A 24,356-nucleotide genomic window follows, 5' to 3' on the forward strand; every position below is an offset into this window, starting at 1 on the left:
GTCATCTTATAAATACGAAAAATCTACCCAATTAGGAACAGCCCAAACGGCAGTTTCTTCATACACAGCCCTAGCTGATCTAGCATCTCGTACCTTTATAACTTGAAATCAATATCGGATTGCTTGTAGAGCTCTTGTCAACGTAAAGGAAAATATACCTAGGTCTCCTTTTAGTACTAACGTTGATGTCGCCGTAGGGAGAACGAGTACTCCCTTAAAGTATTTAAGGTGGAGTATGTCTACTTTACCGGCTTCTCGAAGCCCCATAGCTGCGTTCCGAATGCATTATTGGTAGAATGCTAGTATTAAAAAGGTATTAGTGCATCCGAAGGCTCCCTGCTCCAATCAGTGTCTGATCAAACAGTTCGTGGTAACGAACTGTAGTAAGGAGCGACCCGGCTCAATAGTAACCAAAACTCTAAAAAACGGAATTTTGATACCTATAGTTACATCAAAAGAATCGCATTTTAATGCTGATTTTAAATATATAAGTTTCATCAAGTTTAGTCCTACCCTTCAAAAGTTACGAGCCTGAGAAAATCTGCCCTATTTTAGAAAATAGGGGGAAAGACCCCCTAAAAGGCATAGAATCTTAACGAAAACCACACCATCAGATTCAGCGTATCAGAGAACTCTAATGTAGAAATTTCTAGCTCCTATCTACAAAAATGTGGAATTTTGTATTTTTTGCCAGAAGACAAATCACGGATGCGTGTTTATTTGTTTTTTTTTTTGTTTTTTTTTTTTTTTTTTTCTCCAGGGGTGATCGTATCGACCCAGTGGTCCTAGAAATTTGCGAGAGGGCTCGTTCGAACGGAAATGAAAAGTTCTAGTGCCCTTTTTAAGTGACCCAAAAATTACCAACGCCACGCTCTTTACGCTAAAGTTTTTTACTGTTTTAAAAAGCAGAGTTGAGAGAAAGAGTCAAACTTTAGCGTAAAGAGCGGGGCGTTGATGAGGAAGCATATACGAAGTAATTTCTGTTCGTTTTAAGTTTTAATGTCGCTCCTTACTTTCAGCTAAAAAAAACTTGTTTTTTTTTATTTAATTATGGTAAAGGTTTTCCCTTGTCCTCTGGACAAGTCCTCTGGCTGCTATAACTGAGATGTGCCTTTTCCAACTTGCGTTCGATTACAAGTGAAAGCTTACGAATTAAGTTACGCAACGAACTTCTACATTCGTATGTTTTTATTACGTATATGGGGGGGGGGTCTTCGCTCTTGACACTAAAGTTTAAATTGTGTCTCAAGTCCTTAAGAATGACCCCTGAATCACAAAGGCCGTAGAATAAATAGTTGAAATTACTAAGAATACTTTAGCGTAAAGAGTAAGGTACTAGGAGGAGGTGCACCCTATATGTGTAATAATTTCTGTTCGCTTAAGTTTTAATGCTACTCCTCGCTTTCAGTGGAAAATTTGTTTCATATTTATTTTTTCATTGTTTTTTTTTTTTAAATAATGCTAGAAAATCCTGCGCCCCTCCCATGGGGACTGTGGAGGAGTAACTCGTCCCCAAAGACATAGTTATTGGGTTTTTCGACTCTGCTGAATAAAATGGCTATATCAGAATTTTGATCCGGTGATTTTGGAAAAAAATGAGCGTTGGAGGGGGCCTAAGTGCCCTCCAATTTTTTGGGTCACTTAAAAAGGACACTAGAACTTTTAATTTCCGTTAGAATGCGCCCTCTCGCGACATTCTAGGACCACTGGGTTGATACGATCACCCTTGGGGAAAAAACAAACAAACAAATAAACACGCATCCGTGATCTGTCTTCTGGCAAAAATGCAAAATTCCACATTATTGTAGATAGAGCTTAAAATTTCTACGTTAACTTTCTCTGATACGCTAGATCTGGTGGTAGATTGTCGTTAAAATTCCATGACTTTTAGAGGATGTTTCCCCCTATTTTCTAAAATAAGGCAAATTTTCCCAGGCTCGTAACTTTTGATGGGTAAGACTAAACTTGATGAAACGTATATATTTAAAGTCAGCATTAAAATACAATTCTTTTGATGTAGCTATTGGTTAAAAATTCCATTTTTTAGAGTTTCGTATACTATTGAGCCGGGTCGCTCCTTACTCCAGTTTGATTGTTTGATAAACGGGACACCATCAGGGCCAGGGGCAAAACCACCATTTAGCGCCTTTAATTCTTTTCTTTCTGACAAATATGGCTACACGATGCTTAATCCTGTTCGTTTAACAGGCACTTAACCTTTTGGGAATTCAGACCTGCTTCAGTAAGCAGAATCGTCTGTATTCTGCCATTTTCATCGCCGACAAAGTGATCCGGTCGTACTTCAGGATCTCGAACTAGGTTGGGTTAATCTCCAGCGTTTATGCTTTCGCTGTATTCGTCACTTCCTTCCAAGATTCTCGCATACTGTACTCCTTGAAAGACTTTATTGTAGCATTCAGTTTTTTCCAAGTTATCGTTTGTTTCTTTTTTTGTTATTATACTTTTGTGTGTTTCGCTTTCAATAATGTATTTCTGTAATTTGTTAACTTACCCTTTGGGCGTTGTGGGATAATTAATATTCAGAAAATGTGACATTTGAACTGAAGGAACTTTCAAGTCTTTGTGTTCAGGGGTCTCCAATCTCTTCAAGTGCAAAAAGTATTAAGGAGGTCTGGTGGGAGGGGTGAAAAAAAATTTATGCATAAAACCTCTGCAAAAGTGTACCCAACAGCTTCTTAAAGTTTCTTGGCGATCATTTCTAGATGAACGGTGTGGTAATAAATTTTTCTAGACGAAAAGCTTTTAGATGAACGGTTTTGTAATGTATATGGGACGCAGGCACCGACATACGTTCGGCAGTATCACACTTTCGTCAGTGCTGCCATGTTGAATAAGCAAAACTAATTAATTAAATTTAGCATCGATTTTCGTCCGTTAAAGAGATTGTCGTCCATTAGCAATCTATTTTCTTGCCAAGGACAGCTATGCCTGCAAAAAGGCTGTATCCCGGGGGGGGTTGCTAGGGGGTTTGACGCCCCCTCCCCCCAAATGTTTGTACGGTTCGTAAAATTTAACAAAAATGCATACAACCAAATTTTTGATGTGTTTGTTAGTCTTTTTTGTACCCCCCCGAAAAATAAACTAGATACGGCCCTGCCTGCAAAGGAAAGCTACACGTTCTTAAACTACTAAGTGCCATATGTTTTTAGCTCTTTGTTGATTTTCTCACCCTCGTTTTTTTTAAAATATATATATATATATATATATATATATATATATATATATATATATATATATATATATATATATATATATATATATATATATATATATATATATATATATATATATATATATATATATATATATATATATATATATATATATATATATATATATATATATATATATATATGGGCAGAACATTTTGATAATGTTTTAAGCCGTGAGGTAGTTTCAGGAGATAAAATAGAGAAGAATGAAAATTTTTTGACAATTTGGAAGTGAAGGAATATTTATTTTGTGAGGAAGATTCCTCTCCCGATCTTTTTGGACGATCTGTTCAATATGATCGCCCCTGGAAATCGCAAACACGCACAAATATTGAAATTAATGCTCATCCGTGATCTTTTTCTGGGAAAAAAAGACAAAATTCCACATTTTTGTGGATAGGATCTTGAAACCTCCGCAGTAGGGTTTTTTAATATCCCCAATCTGATAACGCGGTTTTTATTTTGATCACTTGCCTTTTTTGGCGGTGTTTTCCCCATTTTTCGAAAATCAGGCAAATTTTCTTAGTCTTGAAGCGTTTGATGTGTAACATTGAAGTTGATGAATTTATATATTTGAAATCAGCATAAACAGAAAATTATTTTGATATATTAAATGTTATCAGTTTTTTTTTTACAGTTTTGGTTACTGTTGGCCCGAATCGCACTTAATTTACAGCTCGTTGCCACGAACTGTTCGTTTCTCTACTCTTTTTGTTTTTCTTAATTATTCCCCTTTGACTGATCAGTTTTACATGGGGTACACGAGTTGACCTAGTTGGATTAAGAATCTATGCCAAATTTTTGCGGTTTATTTTTTTCTGATTTTCCATTATCTGAGGCCGCTCTTACTAATTTTACAAGTGTTTTGACAACCAATTATTTCTCTGGTTTTCATTATCACCCGCTCAGTAGTGAATTAAAGTGTTTTCCAGATGTCTGCTAGGACATCGCATTCCATAGTCTGGTTGAATTTTATGACGATTTGGTCATATTGTAATCGTGTTCATTTTGAAAGGCCCACTTTTAGGAACCGTATACACCATAGTAATTTGTGGGAAGCGGGCCGAAGCGTGGGGGAATAAGTGGCACTCTGACATTTATACCAGGTGGAGAAAAGTATGTGACCCCTCGTTTCATTTATAGGAAATAAGGAGACTTGCAAGAGATTTCTATCAAAGAACCCAATGGAATGCAAATACATGCAATCTATTATGATTTTAGGACCTGAAATGGGTACCGTGTTCTTTCTACCAGCCCCCCTCTTCCCCTTCGAATTTTTACATATAGGCATGTACTTCTTCTGACTCACGATCGTTCTCCAACACTCTGGGAATGGTCCTAGACTATTGAATGTTAATCTTTAAAAATTACTAAGGCAACAGTAAGGTTTTGAAAATCAAAATACACTAAGTATAGGCTATTTAAAGCAATTGATGTTAGCTTCCCACCAAAGTAGGTATTTGTGGATTTCGGAGCGTGTTAATTATAAATCTGAAGGTGATATTGGAGTTTAAAAGTCCAAACCCTAATTTACGTAAATTTTCCGAAAATGTTTGAATTTCACCTTGCCATTTAAAGATTTCCAGAGGGCGTTGAGCACAAATTTGGCGGTTGTATCACACTTTATTGAAATTACGGTCAATTTTCAATCTGTATGATTAGAGGGTCTGAAGTTTAGGGGCATACCGTGTTGAAACCTGAGCCATGTACTGATGATAGTGTACTAAATTGTGGAGTCATACCCCCTCGATCTCGTTTCCCTAACTTTATGATTAGAGATATTGCACCTATTATCATATTGATTGTTCATTTCAGAAGTAGTGTTAGATGATGCAATGACTATCTCGAATGATTCTCTCAGAGAAAACAGTTTTTGCCCCTTCTCCCAAGCACAAAAGTATAAGTCTTCTTGCCCCTCTCCAAAAAAAATCTGAAAGTTACAATTTGATCCCCCAGTCGTGGGACAAAACAGGGTAGCTTGTACTTGCCAAACCACGACTTACGTTCATCCCATTTTAATGAAACCCATTTACTCTATGCAATCTCCATCATGAGATGTAATCGCTTGCCTTTAGACCTGCGAGTTAAAAAGAAAAAAGAACGTGTACTCTCTTGTTAAGGATGCGAAGCCTACTGGTGCTTTAATTTAGACTACTGCCTACTCAGAGTCGTTTTGGGTACCCCTGTCAGGTTACGTGATTGTTTCCGATTTGTTAGGAGATAAGGATTCTTATCACTCAGGCTTTTCCATTCTATCGAAGTTATGAATTTGACCCCTTGGAGGGGCTTGAGAGCTCCCCTTGCCTACTATCCTTTTGTCTTGCCGATGGCATTGTGATGTAAACACTATGCTGGATAGGTTCCGTTCTGCATCTTTTTCATTATAGACTGGTTAAAGATCGTATGTCTTTCTTTTATAGTTGTAAATTGACAACTACCAAACCAACAGAGCTTTTTTTCAATTTTCGTTTGAAAATCGTTCATGTCTGCAATATAATTTAATCTCTAGGAATAATGGAGATATATTCTCTAGAAAGGTTTCCATGGATTTCTCCAAAAAAATTATGTTGTGGGATTCAACGTGATCTGACGTCGGAATTTCTGCACCATTTGGTATTTTACAAGTTCAAAGGGAAAAAATGGTAATGCATTGCTTGACGATAGGGCTGATATACGTCACTAAAAGTGAAGAGGCGGCGAAGACAGCCGTATGTGCTGGTACTTTTTTATGTTTTAAGTTTACCGTGTATATAGTAACACCTTCAGCTATGGGCGTTTAACAAGTCGAAAGGCTAAAGCACTAATGAGTTACTCAACCCCTTTAAAGGGCTGATGTACATACAAGTGAAACTGCTGCCATGTTGTATTTTTCTAACAATTTCTGGAGGGCGAAATGGGTATTTCTAATTAACAGCTGTACACTGAGTTTGCTCAAGATTTAGTTTTGGGCTGAATATTATATTTATCGAATTTTCAGCTCAGAAATTGAATCTTGAGCTGGCTCAGTGTACAAATGTTTATTGAAATCAACATTTTGCCCTAAAAAAATTATGATAGCATTACAACATGGCAACCTTTTAGATTGAATGTATATCAACCCTTTGAAGTTGTCGAGTAATTTTTGTCTCTCATCTAATAAAGCATTAAATACTGTGGAAGTTCTAACTCATATGGAAGGGTGTATCCCGATTTTTTTTTTTTACACACAAAAAAACTGGAAAAAATGCATCATAAGGTTTTTATATAGATTTTTATCCTACTATTTCCCCTCGGAAATAGTAGGATTAAGCTAGTAGGTCATATCGCCTACCTCGTTCTTCACATTGGTCGTCAATAATGCACACACGACAACTATTAATTGCTCATATTGAACGTAGAGTCGGGTTATCATGGGCCTCTTTTGTAACGAATAAGTTACGCTTCAACCGCAGTCTTCATTCGAAACTTTTTAACTCTGTCGCTCTGCCACATTACCTGTACATATCGCCGTTTTGGGTAATGCTCACAAAATTTGACAGGTCAAAAACTTGTTCAGTTTTTTTTCCGGTTCGCAAAATGTTACGTTTTCTCCCTTCGACCTGCAACTCTTATCTAGTTAGAAAATTCAGCATTGCTGACCCCATTATGGTTGTGGAAAAGCAAATTCGTGCTTATAATTCCCGTTTGACGAAATTGAACCATCCTTGGTCGTCGGTACTGGCCCAGTAGTTAAGATATATTTTTTGTGTTATTTTAGGTGTTTGTTTTCGCACTTAGTGTGTATTTCTTCTTTTTTTCGTTTATTGCCCCGTCTTTTCCTCTCTTTGTATGACGGGTTTTCCAATAAATAAGAATAATTAAGCAGCTTTCTTAAGCAGGATGCGTGGTTATCTAGTTAAACTAGACGTCAATTTCCAGGCAGTTGCTACTCATAGGTAAAACTCAGTTTATTGGCTGTTCTAAAGTCTACAACTTTGTGCTTAGAATTTTAAATTCTACCAATAAGGGAACTTATTTCGTCAATATTTTTATCATATACGCTGATTAGTGGCGCTGACATGTATTTTTGACTATACTTATGAGCCCAGGCATCTGCATAGCTATGCATACACATCTAGGTATGGGAATTAAGTGGTACCTGCATGTGAACGCCACTTTATATAGGATTTACAAGTGATCTTCGTAGTCCATAAGATACCAGCGAATTAGTAAAAGACGATTCGTCTTCCATTAATTTGTTTTTTCTCCTGGCGTCAACATACATAATGGATGGGTTTTAGCGCACTTTCTATGGACCAAAACGCCTCGGAAGGCAACTTGTAAACCCTTCAACGCCCCATATTCATCCAGACGTCCCCACAACCCTAAACGGCACAAGATAAAAGTTCAACGTAGTTAATTTAATGGAGGAACGATCAGAAGCTATCCAGGGCTATTGTGCCTCCAGGGGCAGCATGATAAACGCATCCACTGGAGCGAGGCTCTCGAATTATGCAAGTAGCCCATTACTCATAAAATATCGCAATAGAAAGGTGGAGCATTACACACTGTTGGAATCAGAGTTATTTTGCGTTTATTCATAATAAAAAGAAACCTATTTTTACTAGAACAAAACGGTTATTTGCCCCATGAAGCATGGCTTGTCATGCACAGATTTTCTGTATAATTGGAATGCACAAAATGGGTCTATGACCTCTCAACACCCCACCAAACTAAGCACATATAGACGCGTTGCACCTCTTTCGAATCATTCAGGGACTGTTTGGGAAAAGGTTATATAATTAAATTTAAATGATGGAATTTCATTGAGCAGCAGAATTGAATATCTTTGCAGTATGACTATCCAAAATCAGGTGACGCTTACTTCCAGTTGAAGAATGCAACTTCGGAAGATTGATATGAGGAAGCCTATCTACTTCTATATTCCGGTATGTGGTAAATATAAGGTTTAAGTCTCATCAAGCACTGATCTTGAGGCCACGGCCTCTGTTTTCCAAGAAAACATGTTATTTTAAGGTGTTTTTTGTCATTATATTCTTGATGGGTTTACATCAGAACTTTTGTACGCCACCCAATAAAAACTTATGTATTACATATAGTCCAGTCAGGCTGGTATTCAATCAATCAATCATTTATTAATACTAAATAAAAACAAATACAAACGTAAAACAGTTACTTGGCCCAAGTAATACAGTAATAAGACACTGGATTTTTACAAAAACACTAAAATCCATACAATAATAAAACACTGGAATAAGACACAGACATTTAACTGATAGAAAAGTTTCTTTGAATGATTTAAAAAAGAGAAAAGAGATACATATCAACTGGGATAGAACTCAAAGTTTAAAAAAAAACAAAGGAGAAAAATTACTGGACTTGAAAGACCCGCCGTGAAACTGCCTTTGCAGAGAGAGATAGAGGGACATCAGGAGGGATGGAGTTACATAGTAAAATGGATCGATAAACAGGAGACCTCTGAGCTGCTGTTGATGATCGTTTAGGTAAAGTAAATCTACGAGAAGAACTACGTAAAGAAGAGGAGTACCTTCCTGAGCCTATCTGCGTGAAAAACTGCTAAGAGACGGTGGAAGTGTATCTAGAAAAGCAGAATGCACTAAATAAAGATTACTGTTGGCCGAATACGATCCAAAGGAGCTATTCCAGTATCATTAGAAATAAGGGTATCAGAGAAAGGGTATAGCCAAGGGAGAAGAAAAATAGCCTTCACTGCCATATTTTGGGCTCTTTGAAGTGAGCACAGAAGAGATTTGTTAGTACTACCCGAGACAGAGCAGCAATAAGAAAGGAAAGGAAAAAGAAAATCATAATAAAGAAAAAGCATAACATCTGGGGGAAGAACAATAAAAGAGCCATGCCATTTGACCAGCACCAATCCTTTACTTTTATCAAGAAGATCCTGAGCTAAGGACGTGGCAGGTCCACTTCAGCAACGAAAAAGTTACTGTCTTCAGCAAAAAGAACAGGGTGCACACGGGGATGAAGACCATCAACAATATCGTTAATATAAGTTAAATACAAAAATGGTCCAAGCACAGAGCCTTGTGGGACTCCCTTTCAATATAGGCAAAGTAGAGGAAGAAATACCATTAACTGAAACATACTAAGATCATCCTGAGATGTAAGACCTTAACCATTCTAGTGGGACTCCATGCGCTCTTAATAAAGATAGTTTAGACAGAAGAAAGAGCGGTCGACCGTATCAAATGCCATTGAAAAGTTAAGAAATAGACCCAAAACACACAACCCCTCGTCCAGATTAACTCACACAATCTCTGTTACATCTGAGAGTGCATGCACAGTAGAAACAGTGAGACGAAAACTATACTGACGGTTAGTTGTGGGAGAACTTCCTGCAGTCGTGTCAGTGCTAAATTCAAGTGAAGAGGGTCTAAGATACGCTGCTCTTTCAACAACTTAGGAGAGGGGAAGAAGAGAAATAGGTATATGGTTTGAAATTAGAGACTGATCGCCTTTTTTATGCAAAGTATAACATTAGCAACTTTAAATACATGCGGAAAAACACCCGAAGAAAGAGAGAGGTTAGTTATATGTGGGATGGGGCTAGGTAAAAACTAACCAATTTTTTAAGGACATTACTCAAACCAAAACCGTGAACTAAACGGCTACATGGAAGCTGAGAAATAATTCTAGAAATTTTAGTATCACTGCATGAGGAAAGGATAAAAGACTTTTCTGCTATGGGAAAACTACTTACTCTACTCTGGTGTGAAATGAGAACCGAAGGAAGTGTGGTGAAATACGAATCAAAGGCGCTTACTGAAGAACTTTTGTACACAATAGATTAATTAGCTTTCCTGTGAGGTTCGGGGAAGACTGTTTGAGTTTCTTGCGGGAAAGAGCTTCATTAACTAAAGTCCAAACCTCGCGCAAATTCCCCTTACACTCATTCGACGCAAAAAATACAGCTTTTGGCTGCAAGTACTTAAGAAGTAAGCACATGTTTATGCTTCAAAAGATCATTCATTGTCTTACTTTTACATCCAGCCTTGAACAGAGATGCCCTCATATATAGCATTGATCAAACCTCTAGACTTCCAACGACATTTGGGTGTTAAATTCCTTGGCCTCTTTCTAAGAGGAAAATAGTTATCCAACAAAGTTCCCATATGACACATATATAAACTTGTTGCATATAGCTTTAAAAACACTAGACTAATTATTATTCTGAAGACCATGGTTTAAATTAGAAATTTCTTTATCTTTAAAAGTTCTAAAAGAAGACTGGCCTTGCTCATCCTCAGCAATCTCAGTCTTAGGCATAAATAGTGATATATAAATAGGAAAGTGATCAGAAAGAGCAGTAAAAACAAGACCGTAAGTAAACTTCAAAGTAGGAGAATGAGAAATGAAAACATTATGCATTAAAGTGGCAAAATTTCTTGTTGGGTCGACACGAGAAGGAAAAAAACTGAAGGCAGTAGCACAGAAGAAGAAAGTACATAAAAAAAGATGGTCCCAATCATCACTTGATCCAACATTTAACATATTACAATTAAAGTCTCCCAAAACACAAGTATGTTTTTTTTTTAAAGAAAGTCCCCACACAAGAAGCGAGTCGCAGGACAAATGAATTGGAAAAGGTGGGGGCTTATAAAACAAACAAACGTTGTAACTTGCAAAATGGCTTTTCAGATCAATGACAAGAGAATGAACTGTCCTACTATTAGACAATACTGATGTAAACAAGGATTCAAGGTCAAACCGTCTACTAAATTTATATCAGATCTTATAAATAAAGAAATACCCCTTGAGCGTTTTGTTTGCATTCTAGGGACATGAACAGCAGTATAACCATGCATATCACAAGCTGTTAAATTTTCACTATCTGATAACCATGTTTCTGTTAAACCTATTACATCAAAAAGGCAAGAATTATTAAGCCACAAATATGATTTCAGACTACCCTAATTATCTCTTATCCCATGCACATTCAAACAAAATACATTAAAACTATTGTTTAAAGAGAGTGAGGGCATAATTGCATTACAATAATCAATATTAGTATGATAATTGTGACTAGAATTAAACATAGATTCAAGGAGTGCGTCAAGTGTATGTGCCTCTTGTTTACCAGCACTACGTGGTTGATCAAAGATAACTATTAAGAAAATAAGAATTCAAAAGAAAAGAAAAATCATTCTGATTTATCATACAATAAATGCATACAATATCTTTACAAATGAGCACAATATCCATATAAATACGCTGAAGTAATAGAGGGTGGATTGAAACTATAAAGGCAAAACATATATACAAAGGAAAAAACAGATATAAGAACAATGACAAATTACAAAGTTCAAGAAAAAATAATAACAAACACGTACAAGGGAAAAAACAAAATAAAAAAAAAGCAACTATAGGAAAGATGTATCAATGGTTTATGCAATCCACTTAGATAGATAGTGTAAAGCAACATAAATGCTAACATGGGAAAATGCCATTTAATCATATAATAATGAAACGAAACAGAGCTAAAAAATGGTTTATTTCAGTCATGGAGGGGCTTGGATGGGCTATAGTTGACTGACGGGGAGTATCAAACGGGATTGTCAGCTATCTGTCCCACAACATAGTTTGCTCTTCAAAATGAAGACGTTAAGGAAGGGCTATGGGAGTTATTTTAAATCGAAGTCGGATAGATCTTAACTCAACACGTAAAACATTAACGCTTGATATGGCGATCGTTTCCCAGGCTGGATGTGCTTTTGCGATATTAGACTGTAGAAACTTCGTTTACTAACACAGAATATTTCTGACATTGTGGCAAGAATATAGTTTAAGCGTCAAAAATGTTTATAAAATGTTGTTATAAACATAAAAAATGTTTATGGATTTGCATATCGTCATTTTAATTTCCTTCAATTTTTCATTTTTTTTTTTTTTTTTCAAAATCTGCATGGTTGTCTCTAGATAGGTATTAGTATTTCTATATCTATGTGCGCAGTTGATGAATGCATAAGTGTATAAATGTACTAGCTAGAATTCGTTAAATTGTTATTTATTTTTATTTTATTTTTAGTTATGAACCTGAGTTACATCCTGGAGCAACAATGAAATTGACCGACCCCAAAGCAACACTCAAAATCTTCTCCACTGGTAGTATTACAGTTACTGGTAAGTGTTTTTGATTATAAATTTATAGCTCTGTCTACGAAAGTTTTTGATTGCAGACGCTTATATATATTTAGGTAAATATGTTTAATGTCATAATTTAAGCGTTTTCCTCTATTATAGATAAACCTCAAATTTATTTCATTCCCCTTTTAACTAAGATGGGACACAAGATGCTTCGAAGAGAAAGTACATGAAATCTCATTGAAGTAGCTCTAAATCACAGCTTAGATACCAATACAGTTATGAGAAGCTTTTGGTACAGAGCTCTGAACTTGGCGCCTCCTCCAAGCCCGCACTCTGACGCGTAGATCGTACTACAACACCATAGGCGGGAGCGCAATTTTGTTTTGTTGCATACAGAGCTTAGATATCAATATTGGTTATCTAAGCTGTGCTGCCAGTTTCCTGTCTCCAGCCGCTTGCATCGCTACCACACACTGTGTTCCAAAAATAAATCGAGTTTGCATAACTGTATATACGTGTCAATATACGATATGCGAGCTCTTCCATGCCATTGCAAAGGATTTAAAAGGTTTTGGAAGCCGGCAAAATGCCCAGTTTATTTTTACAATGTTTTGGTATGGAACTAGAACTCCAGTTTCTAGGAATTAATTTCCCATTTTGTCCTAATTCAGTAGTTTCTGATAGTGTTAAGGAAATGTTTGAACAGATTTTTGTATTCAACTAGAAGACTGGTTTAGTGTTTTTGATTCTTTGATTGTAGCATTTATTAGTTTCATTTATTCTAAAAAAATTTCTTTGTAGCGTTAGTTTGTAGACTTTTAGCAGTGAAATACTTGTAAAGGTTTAATCGCTTAATAAAATCATCCTCATCAAGCTGGTAAAATCAGTTATATAGGTGTACTTCTTTATTGCTGTTGCTGGACACCATTCTTGTTACTATTCTTGTTAGATACCTAGTGGCTGTTAGACACCATTCTTGTTAGATACCTAGTGGCTGTTAGACACCATTCTTGTTAGATACCTAGTGGCTGTTAGACACCATTCTTGTTAGATACCTAGTGGCTGTTTAACTTCATAAACCTCAGCAACAACAAGAACAATAGGGAAATCTTTTCGAAAGACAGTGGAACTCTATATTTGAATGAATATTTCTACCCTATGTCCAAGGGCCATCATCAGCAAAACATAAATATTATTTTAAATAACTTTTACTTAGCTATAAACAACCAAGAGAGATAAAACTCTACAAAAAGAAAACTTCAAACGAGACTTAGCTAAAAGTTGTTTTTACATGGTAAAAGCCGTATTTGAAAAGTACTGAGAATCTGTCACTAAAATGCATTCACTTAAGTGACGGGACTTCAAAAATACGTACAATCAAAACTTTCAGCAATAAGTCTCTTAGGTTTCACTGCCGAAGGTTTAGCATTTCCTCCGCTATTCATAAAACAAAAGATCTAAAGCTGGACTCACCAGCCATGATACAGACAAAAATATTAGGAAAGGAAAAGGGATCTAAGACCAGTGAAAAGGACACGAAAAGAAAAAAATAACACTAATATTTCACCTCCATCAATACCAAGCGTCTTCAGTGGGGATGAAAACCAAGAAACGAAAACAGGAATAAATAAAAACAGTGGGACACAAACAAGAAGAAGAGCTAAACCAAAGAAATATGAATGATTAGAATTAAAATAATAACAAAATGCAATTGTAATAATGTACTTATGTTATAATATACAATAATATACAAGTATAAAATAATGTACAATTTATGGTACCTCTGTAAGAGGAAGTTGTTTTTTTTTTTTGGGAAGGGAGGGGGGTCATTATTGTATGTTTGATCGTTTTGTTTGGGATTTTAATTATTTTTAGTGATTTGCTTTTTGGTCTCTCTTCTTGCATTGGTCCCACTGTCTTGATCTCTTGACAATTTTGTTGGCACATTCTTTATACACCCCCCCCCCCCTAAAAAACAACTCAAAACCCTAGCTGCGCCCCTTGGGCTCATAGCCTGGCTTCCCCTACAGTTTGAAGATTTGAAGAGGATTCCTTGGGAGCTGCTAACATTTTCTTCCTAAGCTGATTATACGATATTCTTTTATATTAGTTTTACTTTGGCAAAAACTCGAGCCGGAGAGGGGTTTAGTCAAGCGAGGGCTGAACAGCACTTTGAGTGAGCTGGTAGTCGTAGCGATTTTCTGGGTGCATGTTTAGCAGGTGCGGATGACTCAATATTAGGAGATCTGTGGTTCCATTCTGGAGACCATTTCTGGGAGAGGTCAAGTGTTTCAGAATAAAATACTGCTTTATCAGTGGAAACTCCCAGTTGGAACCCCTGCAAACAAACACAATAGATGTCATGGATGGTAAAATTTCTAATGGAAAAGAACTCATGAACCTTTCTTTCCCCCGATTTCATGTTGGAGACCATGTGTGCGGTTATTTTTTAGTAATTCCATGGTATCCTTCAGCGCCTGAGTGATTATTACAAATATTTTATTAACAGCTTGCTTCAAGGTTTTAAAGTTACAACGGTTTAATCAGATTAAACGCACAATCTCATGGTCATGGTTACTAGCTTACTTAGGGGGAAATAAAATTTCTTCCCTTTACAGGTCTTTTATATATATGTCTAGTCCTAGATCCTACGCTTTTAGTATATCTCTCATTTCCGTAGCTGAAATTTGTTATTCCATTCCTCAGCTCGAGTCTCTGGTAACTCTTATTTCATACTTCTTGTGATTACATTTGCTAATGTTGAAAACTGCGTAAGCTTTGTTGTTAGTATTTGAATCAATGTTACTTATGCGATACTTCAAAAGAAAAAAAAATGTAAAAGAAAAAAGTAACTGTGACATTAAAAAAAGAAAATATATTGACAAATATCATAATGGTGAAACGAAACTATCAGCAGTTTCTTTGTAATTTTTTACATATATATTTTTTTTCAAGAAGAGTACATGTAGTTGTTGAAGATCGTGTTTTAACTCCTACTGTTCCAGTTGTTGAGGTAAGGGTAGAAGGTAAAGAATACGGCATTGGACTTACCAGTTCCTACCGGCGTTGCGGATCTCCATTTCTTGGCCCTTTAGCCAGGAATTGCAATGGCGGGTTGGGGCCAACCATCCGGTGCTTTCACACACCCTTCCTGTTTACCTTCCCCAGATTTCTACAGGTACCCATTTAGAGCTAGGTCGACTCTGGCTGAGCTTACAGAGTCACGCCACTGACCTTCGTCTCAAACTAAATAACTGGGTACACTAGGATTCGAACTCTCGCCCTCTCTGACAAGGATCCTAAATCCAAGGGTAGAAGGTACTCATCTAATCTCGTTCCCAGCCAAACCATTCCACTCAAAGGATTAATAATCAATGACCTTTTTTACTGGAGCTACATACACCCTTTTCCATTTTTCACGTTTTTTAATGTTAGATAAAAATTGGACATAATGAATGAAACAGATTTGCTTTATAACAACATTGCATTGAGGCTAATCGTCCAGATCAGTTTTCTATTGAAGGTAGATCTACTATTATTTTCAACATTATTGGTCAATATGAAAACCTCAACAAAAGTCCAAATACCTTATTGCACTTCAAATTGTAAGTGAATGTTTTACTTGTAAATCCCAACCTTAGTAATACAATAACTTTCTTCATTAACCTTAAAGAAGTTCAGAAATTTTCAAAATCTTTTATAGTTATAAAGCAGCCACCGTAATTCCGAAATTATGTTGGAGAAGCTACTCTGCAAAGAGGGGTAGTTTCTTTGACCACAGGTTTTTATTATTATATTTTATTTGGTTTTTTATTTTATTAACAGTTTTAGAAAATGAATATGTTGATTGTCTAACTGGTCTTTTTTTTACAAACTGAAAACACATAGAAATGGGAAGACTGTTTATTCTTTTGAGAAAGATAGGGTGAAATGAAGACAGATACAAAAACTAGAGTCACGGTGGCTCCTTTGTAATTACCAACTTTCTAATCTCAAGAATCAAACTAAAAAAAAAAAAAAAAAAAAAAAAAAAAAAAAAAAAAAAAAAAAAAAAAAAAAAAAAAAAAAAAAAAAAACAGCTCACGTGATTGTTGCTCGTTATTGCCATCAATTTCATAAAATCCATGTTGAATAAGAGGAGAGAATTGTCTATGAGCCAAGGCACGCAAGACCGGATTGTTGGACAACAATAGTTGCATTTTTTTTTTGTCCCCCTATCTTCTGAGGCCTGGGTTCATTTTCCCGTTTTTGAACCAAGACCTTTCTACAAAGGCCTGCAAAGAAAGGAGAAACGTGATCGTAAAGTCAGTTCTCCTAAACCTCTCGGAATTAGCATAAAAATCAAATAAAATATGAAACCTTCCTGGCAATTATGCCGACGAGAAAGCCAAAATTGCGGGAGCGTTTCGAACTATCCGCTAAAAATGCGAAATGTTATCTCTTCTTGTGGAAAATGATACCATTGATAGTATAGGCTATGTTATTTGGGACACAATTTTAATAGAGCGAAAAATCCGATGTGCTTTTCAATATTGGTCGATAAGACGAATAATGTAGTTTCAAAAGAGCAGCTTGTTCTTGTCGTTCGTTTCTATGACAATCATCAAGTAGAAGAAACGTTTTGAACTTTGACACCGCAAATGACTTAAGCGGTGTCGGACTGACAAAGCAGATTATTTGAATGTGATTAGAGTTTGGATTAGACTTGAAGAAGTTTGTTGGAATTGGCTTTGGTGAAAATAGTAACATGTCTACTTACCAAAAAGCGATGAAGCAGAGATACGAAAGCAGTATATACCTGCAGTTCACATGCATTGTGCTTTGCATTGTTTAAACCTTGCCTTGGTCAAGTACTCCAGACTGAACTTCATTCAAATGCTGTATTGATACTTGTAAAAGTCGTTTTTTCCCTCTTTCCCAAAACTAATTGAGTTATTAGCTTCTGCTTGCCATCTGTTCTGCTGCAGACAAAAAATGACACATGGTGGATTGAAAGGAAGGATAGTGTTATAATTTTACTGGAGCCTTCTGTTGTTTGAGTACTGGAGAGATTTGTCGACAACCAGTCTTATATTGGTGTGATATAAAAGCCAACTCCTTAGTAGCAGCCATAACCATGTTCAGCTTCATTTTACCTGTGATTCTTGTTGAAAACGTAAGTTCGGTTCTGCTTTCAATTTCCGTTTCTCTTCAGAAGGAAACGATCGCTTCTTGATTTTAACAACTCTTGAAGAAAAACCGTTCAAGCAAAAAGCTTAAAATCTCAATTTTTGTTCTTGTGTGAAATTATAAATATTAGGATACTCCCTTTCAATGTGTTTATGACAATCTGGTCTCTTTCCACTACTGCTTACTGTACAGTAAGTACAGTACACACCGTCTGCCCTGGCACGGGTGCATCTGGTGCCGACCATCTGAGGCGCTGACCAAAAAAGCCCTTCACTGCCAGTCTCTTCCCGGCTGGATTAAACGCCAAGGGGGACAACGCAAAACGTGACTTGCTTGCGTTAAAGCTGACCTCGAACCCAAAGGGGGATTTCACCGCATTGGCCGACGGTGGGACAAGAACAGGCTCGAAATCACTCAAGAATGGACCTTAGACCGCCAAAGATGGATCTCAATTGACGAACTATTGGATACCAGGGAAAGCTCGCAGCCGTTGTCCTGACCCAAGTACAAGTAAGTAAGTGTAAAAAGTATAACAGTTCAAAATGGAGATGAAACCTTTTTATTGACAGTGAACAGATATAAAAAATTTTAAACGGATATTTCGAACATATATACAGTGTTCATCACTGATGACACTGATGATGAACATTGTATATGTGTTCGAAATATCCAGTTAAAAAATTTTATATCTGTTCACTGTCAATAAAAGGTTTCATCCCTATTTTTAACTGTTGCACTTTCGTCATTGAAAGGCAGTGTGGTCTTCGAAGTTATTTAAGTAAGTGTAAAAGTATCAATCTATGGATGTCAGCATTAAAAGATTTATCGGAAGTGGATTTACTTTCTATTTATTGAAAAGCAGTCCAGGCGGCTGAAAGTGTTGGGACACTTGCTTCAATACCAGGACGCCATTGTTGATCGTCCCCCTCTTCAGACACAACTCTATTTATGCAAGGACTTTATCTTTTCCCCTTACCTTGAGCAGCTATGTAAACAACTTGATATGAGATTTTTTAACCAAAGAGCTGTGGCATTTCAAATCCAACTTGTGCTTCCTCATTTTATTGTTAAAACTGTATTTGCCGAGGTTATGACAACGCTGCAAAACTGTGAGCAGTTCTGTTCCTCTGTGACTAGTCTCCTTGCTGAGCTGAGTTACTGGCAAACCAAATGTAGGTCTATAGGCAAGTCCTGTCGTCCCAGTAAAGTTTCTGAAACTCTTGGTGTGTGTGCAACATCGCTTTTATTCAACTGTGCGTTCACTATTGGTTGTATTCTCCACTTTCCTTGTTACCACAGCATCTGCAAAATGTGCATTTAGCGTGTTAAAGGAGCTTAAAACATACCCCCGAAATAAGACAGGAGAGAGGAGATTGAATGGTTATGCACACATGTCTATCAATGGTGATGTCAAGGTGAATATTGATGATATTTTAAGCGGCTGTGGGAGGAAGTCAAGACTGATTAAAATGTAAAAGTATTTACAGTGATTATGTTGTTTTGCATCTGAGTCAATGGTTAGGAAGATTAGAGCTCTTTAACTTGGTCAATTGAACTCATTATTTTGTCCTTTTTTGTAGCATAGTAATAAATAACCTCAAAAAGTGGACTATGATAGTAATATACTTTGTTGCTGTAATTTTGTGGACTTCTGATGGCTTTTAGCTGCCCCCCTCCCCCGAATGGAAATCCTAAATACGCCACTGGTCATAGTGGCATGTAAGATATGCAAGATAAAGGCATACTGTATATGTCAATCAGTGCTGTATCATCAGCTTGCGTTTTAATTTTATCAATTCTTGAAGAAAAAGTATTCAAGGAGAAAGCTTAAAACCTCTATTTTTGTTCTTGCGTGAAATTATAAAGTTAAGATACCCCTTTTCAATTTGTTTGTGATGATCTAGTCTCCCTCCACAACTGCTTAGAATACCCAAACACCTTTAACAATTTTGATTGTCTGGCTAAAAGCAAACTTCAAAATTTGTGTGTTTTTAACATTTGGATGACTTTGAATCCTGTACTGCTTAAATTATATTTTTGCTCCTCTCCCCCCCCCCGCCGAAATGTATGTGGGTGCCCTTTTAATAAAGGCTAAGAGCAAATTGATAACGGTGCAAAACAAATTATATAAAATTGGGGTAGAGGGCTAGCTTTCAAACAGTATAAAAATATCAAAAGACTATATTAAAATTGTTATATTATATTTAATGTATATATTACCGTGAATGTCCGAAATACCTTTTTTCTCCTTGGATTTAGTTAGTGTTGCCACTGAACTTTTTCAGTTTTATGCAAGGGTTGATACTGAAAGGTTAGGTTAACTTTGGTTTTTAACCCATTTCTGAGAATTGCAACCTAATTTAATCTTAACTTTTACCATCAAAGCCTACATAAGACTGAAAACCTGATTCGCAAAGCGAATTGAATCCAAACAAAAAAAAAGGGAATTTTGGACATTCACCAATAAATGTCAAAATTAACCAGATTTTGGACATTCACAGTAACATATATATTAGAACTGACTAGACAGGGTTTCAAAGTAAACACAAGCGTACATTGACTAGATATAGCAGCACTAAGGTTATCTTCAAGGGTGCTAGAAATAGAAAGATAGTGAGACTATAATAGTTTATAGTGATCGACAATTACTGGGGTGTTGCAGGCTTAGTCCAAGTATATTCTCAGAGTTATGGGAGGTTAGGGAGTAGAATCCATCCATCCTCCCTGCATAAAGGATTTCTTGTTGAAAATTTGAAAATTCAGGCCTGTAAATGTAATTTTTTGGTATCAGTATCGTCTCCTTCCTTGTGTCTTCTTCTATCTGCTATTACCATATTTTCATATTGTGGTGTTTCGGTCTGTATGCAGGAGGCTTCTTCGAAATCTAGCGATATGTAGAGACTTCCGATTTTTTCCATTTTCTCTAATTAATTTGCTAGGTTTTGAGACTTGACGAACTCACCAATTTTCCCTAAAATAAATGCGTGCGTAAGTGTTTGATAATGTGTTCACTTTTATATAGAAATAGTTTTGATAAAACTTTCAAACGAATTAAAGAAAAAGCTTTGACGCAGGTAAAGTTAGGTATTAATCTATTTCTGTTTGTGTTTTTAGAAATTGAGGCATACAAGGATATAACATGTCACTGTTAAGGTCATCTATGAAATATTCATAACATAGCTATGACGTATTAATGACATAATACTATTATATTATACATAATACTACACAATACATATTAATGACATAATAGTGACATATTCATATTCATAACTATGAAATAACTACCAAAATCCCTTTACTAAGCTATTCTCAGAGGAATGATCAGTTAAATTCTAACATTTTAATCATTTTTATTTTTATTTTATAGCGCCATCTGTTGAAAACGTACAACGATCCATTGAGCATGTTTACCCCATGGTTTACCCGTACAGAACAGAAAGGAGTCAACATGATGTAGACAGATTAAATGCTGGCCTCAAAAGGAAAAGAAAAATTAGTGAAGAAGAAAGCGAGGAGGAAATAGAAAGTGAAGAGGATGATATTGATACTTATTTCAAATAAATGTACAAGCAAGTAGTGACTTTTTTTATTAACTACATTGCTAGATTGACTACCCTAACAAAGACCAAGAAATACATATTTTTTTTCTTCGGGGGGGGGGGGAGAGATATGAAACTAGTTTTTGGGGGAATCCAGTATGAAATATTAGTTCTTCATATCTTATTACTTAAAATGAGGCTATAGAAATAGCACACGTCCAGTTTGAAGTGGATGTCGGGGATTTTCACTTGGGGGGGGTATATTGTTGTAAAAATAATGGTTTTAGCGCCTAATGGCTCTAAGAAATACTTCTAGGCCAATATGTCCCAAATTCTGTCAGACCCCCCCCCCCAACAGTTTTCTCAGGTTGAGCTGGAACGTTATATGAGAAAGGTAGTTAATCAAAACAATGCGTATAACTGTTCTGCCAACGCTGTTACTAGCATTAATTAGCATTAATTAATTAATTAATTGTTACTAGCATTAATTTATTCAAACGTATATTCAAAAACAAACATTTGTTAAAAGATCTGAATATTAAGACCCTAAAATGGACTTTTTTGATCAAACTTTTGCTTGATTTGTAACTTTAATTTGTATTTTTTTTTTTTTAAGTAAGTTTTAGGCATTGGCAAGGCTTTAAATAAGATAGTAAGACGTTAAGTAAGACTATAAGACGTTAGAAACTAACGCATGTTTAAAAATTTGAAAACCATGATTATAAAGTGGACTTATTTATCAGGCTTGTGTTTGATGCATGGTTTTGAAGAAAATCTTTATATTAAATTAAAAACAGAATTTTAAAAACTATTTTTAAATAAACTGTACTTGCACTTGAGTCGAGGCATAAGGTGTTCAGCCCAGCTCCGTGCCATGAATTGGTTGTATCCCACTCTGCGATTGTCTTCGATCTTCTATTATGGGATGAATCATTTTCAGCCGTGGTTTGTCTCGCTTACATCTGTATTTTTGGAATCCTCCCTGGGGTTCCAAGTCTTTCTTCACTGTGGCATGTCATGATTTAGTTTGGCCTCCACTCTGAAGGGGTTTTAATTCAAGGGACTGGCAGGCTAGGTGCTCGATTTGGTGTAGCATAACATGCCCAAACCGCTTTAGCGGCCAGGTTCGGCACCATACAACAAAATGAAGTGAAAACACGCCACAAAGACTCGGATTTTGTTCTTCAGGCTGATTCCCCCTCTGGGAAATGATGGGTTTTGCAGTTGGTTGAAAATGCTCCATGCTTTGGTTATTCCATTTTGACTTTGTTCGAAGCCCCGCCCTTGACATCAGTCAGTGACCCAAGGAACCTGTGTTCCTGTACCTGTTCAAGCTGTTGGTCATCTATGGTGACTGGCAAACTTCTAACCATACACAGGTGTTTAATTTTGGGGACACTGGTAGCCAGGCATGTCGGGATAACGCTGTTTGCTACTCTCTGCAACATATCCATGGCTTGAGCGGTTGATTTACGGATTGTGCCATTGTGTGCGTGTTCAAAATCCCCTAATTTGTTACCGTTGATCAGATCGATCCCGTCTTATGACCATATGTAGTTATTGAAGATCCAATTAATCATGTAGAAGAAGAGGATGGGGGAAGCTGGACAACTTTACCGCACACCTTAGGCGATTTTGAAGAGCTCTGTAAGCTCCTCATACAAGTTGACGTCGCCATGTGTGTTCTAATAGTAGGCTTTCATCAGGCTGACCAGCTTCGGTGGGACTCTGCCTTCAAGTATGATTTCCAATATAAGCGGACGAAGTACCGAGCCGAATGCTGCTCTAAAATAATGATAATAAAAATCATTGATAGCCGTGGTTTATATAAATAGCGTGGTGACCAAAATAGGGTTTAAATGAACAATTGAAAAATTCACAGGTTTTGACTAAAAGCCTGTTTTGGAAGTTCAAAATGTCTTTATTTCTATATATATATATATATATATATATATATATATATATATATATATATATATATATATATATATATATATATAAAAAATGAAAAAAGAAATCACCAATGCAACAGTACAAACACATAAAAAAAAGACAGAAGGAGAAAAGGAAGAGTGTTTTCCTACATTAGTAATTAATATAGATCAGTACTTGAATGAGGCCTTAACCCTGCTCATCCATACAATCACATAGGTCAAACAGCATAGCCATACACACATATATATATATATATATATATATATATATATATATATATATATATATATATATATATATATATATATATATATATTCCTTGCGGTTTTCTTTAGCTGTTCTGAGTCATTTGAAATCTTATGGAATTTTGCACAAGTCATAGATACTAAAAACCAATTTCTCTTTTCTGTTTATCCTTTAGAGACTCGTGCATGCTAATCTAACATGTTCCTTCATTTTATGTAATTTTGTTTTGTGTTCTAATTTCCTACAACATTTTTGTTTGGAGTGCAATGTGATTTTTACTTTTTCTTTAGCTGTGTTAAACTTGTGAGCTATCTATATCGTTTTTCAAGCCAGGAAATTCCAGGCTGCCAACTTAAAAAAAGGGAGCTGTTTTCAAGAAAAATTTATACATGCATACACAATTGCTCGTTTAAAGAGATAGTACCGGGAGGCCGACAGCCAAGCCGTCGGGCCCCGGCATTGGAAACTGCACCCGGATAAACTCTTTTCACAAAAGCACAAGCAAATGTAACAGAAAAATAGTAAAAAAAAAAGAAAAAAAATTAGTAAAAGGAGAATCCAAAAAGAAAACAAATGCTTCCTTTATTGATATTGTTATTTTTTTTTAAAGGAATTTTAACAAGTCATTTCCTTAAAATGTCTTAAGATGCGAGAAATATAGCCAGGTGGTAAGTTAAAGGATGTTATTTGCCAACTCCGTTTCAAAACATTTGAACAAACAGTTTTATTTTTTAATGCAAATATAACTTCCTCTTATTAATGAAGTAGTCATGCTAAATTTGAATACTTCAGGTCTAATGTATAATATCACAATATTATATATATATATATATATATATATATATATATATATATATATATATATATATATATATATATATATATATATATATATATATACAATTCAAGAATTTTCTTGGTTCAGAGCATTAATCTATGAGGCACTGATGTAAAAAAAAATATATTAAAGGGTTGGAAGCGGCAGCAATCATCCCTCAGTTATGAGAGTCACATAATTTTTGCGAGTGTCTCCTGCGAGGTGAGGTTCACATGAGAGTCATATAATTTTTGCGAGGGTCTCCTGCCAAGTGAGGTTCACATGAGAGTCATAAAATTTTTGCGAGGGTGT

At 35.9% G+C, this 24,356-nt stretch overlaps 1 protein-coding gene across 4 annotated transcripts in view; it reads left to right on the forward strand.

Annotated features, from left to right (window-relative positions):
* The window catches only part of LOC136033294 (TATA box-binding protein-like 1), a 45,700-nt gene that overhangs the window by 16,513 nt on the left and 4,831 nt on the right, over positions 1-24,356 (forward strand). For 2 of the 4 annotated variants that reach the window (XM_065714063.1, XM_065714060.1), the window contains exons 4-5: positions 12,277-12,371; positions 20,875-21,070. In XM_065714063.1, the coding sequence (XP_065570135.1) occupies positions 12,277-12,371; positions 20,875-21,068 (289 nt within the window). In that variant the 3' untranslated portion in view covers positions 21,069-21,070. Of the gene's footprint in view, positions 1-12,276; positions 12,372-20,874; positions 21,081-24,356 lie in introns of all 4 variants that reach the window. The other 2 variants (XM_065714062.1, XM_065714061.1) reach the window with 2 other exon arrangements.

Source organism: Artemia franciscana, chromosome 11, assembly GCF_032884065.1.
Source record: "Artemia franciscana chromosome 11, ASM3288406v1, whole genome shotgun sequence".
NCBI classification, from domain to species: domain Eukaryota; kingdom Metazoa; phylum Arthropoda; class Branchiopoda; order Anostraca; family Artemiidae; genus Artemia; species Artemia franciscana.